This window comes from Rutidosis leptorrhynchoides, chromosome 1, assembly GCF_046630445.1.
Source record: "Rutidosis leptorrhynchoides isolate AG116_Rl617_1_P2 chromosome 1, CSIRO_AGI_Rlap_v1, whole genome shotgun sequence".
Lineage (NCBI taxonomy): Eukaryota > Viridiplantae > Streptophyta > Magnoliopsida > Asterales > Asteraceae > Rutidosis > Rutidosis leptorrhynchoides.
In genome coordinates this window covers 569,911,842-569,913,719 of record NC_092333.1, presented here as the reverse complement: position 1 = coordinate 569,913,719, position 1,878 = coordinate 569,911,842, and the positions used below count along the sequence as shown (strand labels likewise).

General features: G+C 31.2%; 1 protein-coding gene across 1 annotated transcript; it reads left to right on the top strand.

Annotated features, from left to right (window-relative positions):
- The first annotated feature begins 323 nt into the window (after positions 1 to 323).
- LOC139845066 (uncharacterized) lies at positions 324 to 893 on the top strand. Its single transcript, XM_071835294.1, has one exon. It carries the CDS (start codon positions 324 to 326, stop codon positions 891 to 893), a length of 570 nt encoding a protein of 189 aa, XP_071691395.1.
- Positions 894 to 1,878: the final 985 nt, after the last annotated feature.

Here is a 1,878-nt window from a genome sequence, read left to right as displayed (position 1 = left end):
TATTTTTGATGAATATATAAAAATGGCGGAGAAAACGGGATATGTTTGCTTAAATAATTTTTGCAAGTGTATAATTGATTTATATGGCCGAGAATATTTGCGGAAGCCGACGGCAACTGACGTTGCTCGGTTGTATTCGGCGCACGAGGAGAAACATGGTTTTAAAGGAATGTTGGGTAGTATTGACTGTATGCATTGGGCTTGGAAAAATTGTCCCCGTTGGATGGAAAGGTCAGTATATTAGAGGTGATCATGGTCACCCTACGATCATGCTTGAAGCGGTTGCTTCATACGATATGTGGATATGACATTCGTTTTTTGTGATGGCTGGTTCAAACAACGACATAAATGTGTTGAATCACTCTCCGTTGTTTGATTCACTAAAAAAGGATACAGCTGCACCATCACCGTTTGAAGTAAACGGACACGTGTATCCATTTGGTTACTACTTGGCGGACGGGATATATCCTGATTGGACAACGTTAATAAAGGGATACTCGACGCCTATTGATGAGCCACGAGTCAAATTTACTAGATTTCAAGCGAGTGCTCGAAAGGATGTTGAGCGTACATTTGGTGTTTTACAAGGTAGGTTTGCAATTTTGAAAACTCCGGCACGAGTTATGAGCGTTAACAAGATGAGAAGGATAATGTACAGTTGCATTGTTATGCACAACATGATACAAGAAGATAACGGTTTTGCCTTGAGTACTTGGGAACAAGAATGGTTAGATAAACCAGAAAACAGGCCCCGTCGTAATATTAGGAGAAGAGTCAAAGATCGAAGATCACGAGAAAAGGAAATTCGTGATCGAGCCGTACACGATCAACTACGTGAAGATTTAACGGCTCATATTTGGGACCTCACACCGAACTTTCGATCTACAAACTAGTCTTTTATTTTTTTAATTCTTGTAATGTTTTTTTTTTATTTAAGCTTTATTTTTTATTAATGTAACTTTTATTTTTATTATTGTAACTTTTATTTTTATTAATGTAACTTTTTTTATTAATGTAACTTTTTTTATGTAACTTATATTTTTTTATATATATGAAAAATGTTACATTTTATCTTATTTAATAAATAAAAACTAATTAAAATAACTAAAAAATAAAATAAAAAGTAAATGTCACGTCACTGTCATCCCATGACAAAAGCCCCCCCCCCCCCCCCCTAATGTGACAACCCGGAAATTTTCAACCAAATTTAAACTTTAATCTTTATATGTTTCCGACACAATAAGCAATATTTGTTAAGTTAAATTTCAAGAATTTTAAACTATGTTCATACATTCATTCAACCTCGACCAAGTTCCAACGATTCACGAACCATTAAACGAATATGATTATATATGTATATGTGTATATATATTATAACTTGAAACGTAAATAAAATATTAGATTAAATACTTTATATGATTGTATCTGTTTCAAAATGTTTATCAATGGAATTAGAAGATAAGATCAAATGATTGAATTATCAGATATATTGAATTATGATTACAAGTCTCTGTTGAAAGGCCCACGTTGATTTGAGAAATCTTTCCATTTTAACAATATTCGAAAAATGGTAAAGTGATTTATAAATAAGAACAAATTGTCAATCATTGAGAACTAGACAAAGGATAGTGGAAGATTGAATTTCATAAAGACTCGATTGATCTATTTAGTTTCAAACGTACAAAAAACGTTTTTAGTTTAAAAAGAACTTTATTATTAAAACGTATATAACTTTTATAAATATCTAGAACCACTTTTGACAACTCATTACTTAACTAGTATGATAAAGATAACGATATTTATATTTTATTTTATTAAATATATATAACGATTTAAATTAATATTATATATATTTATACGCGTATTATACGTACATAG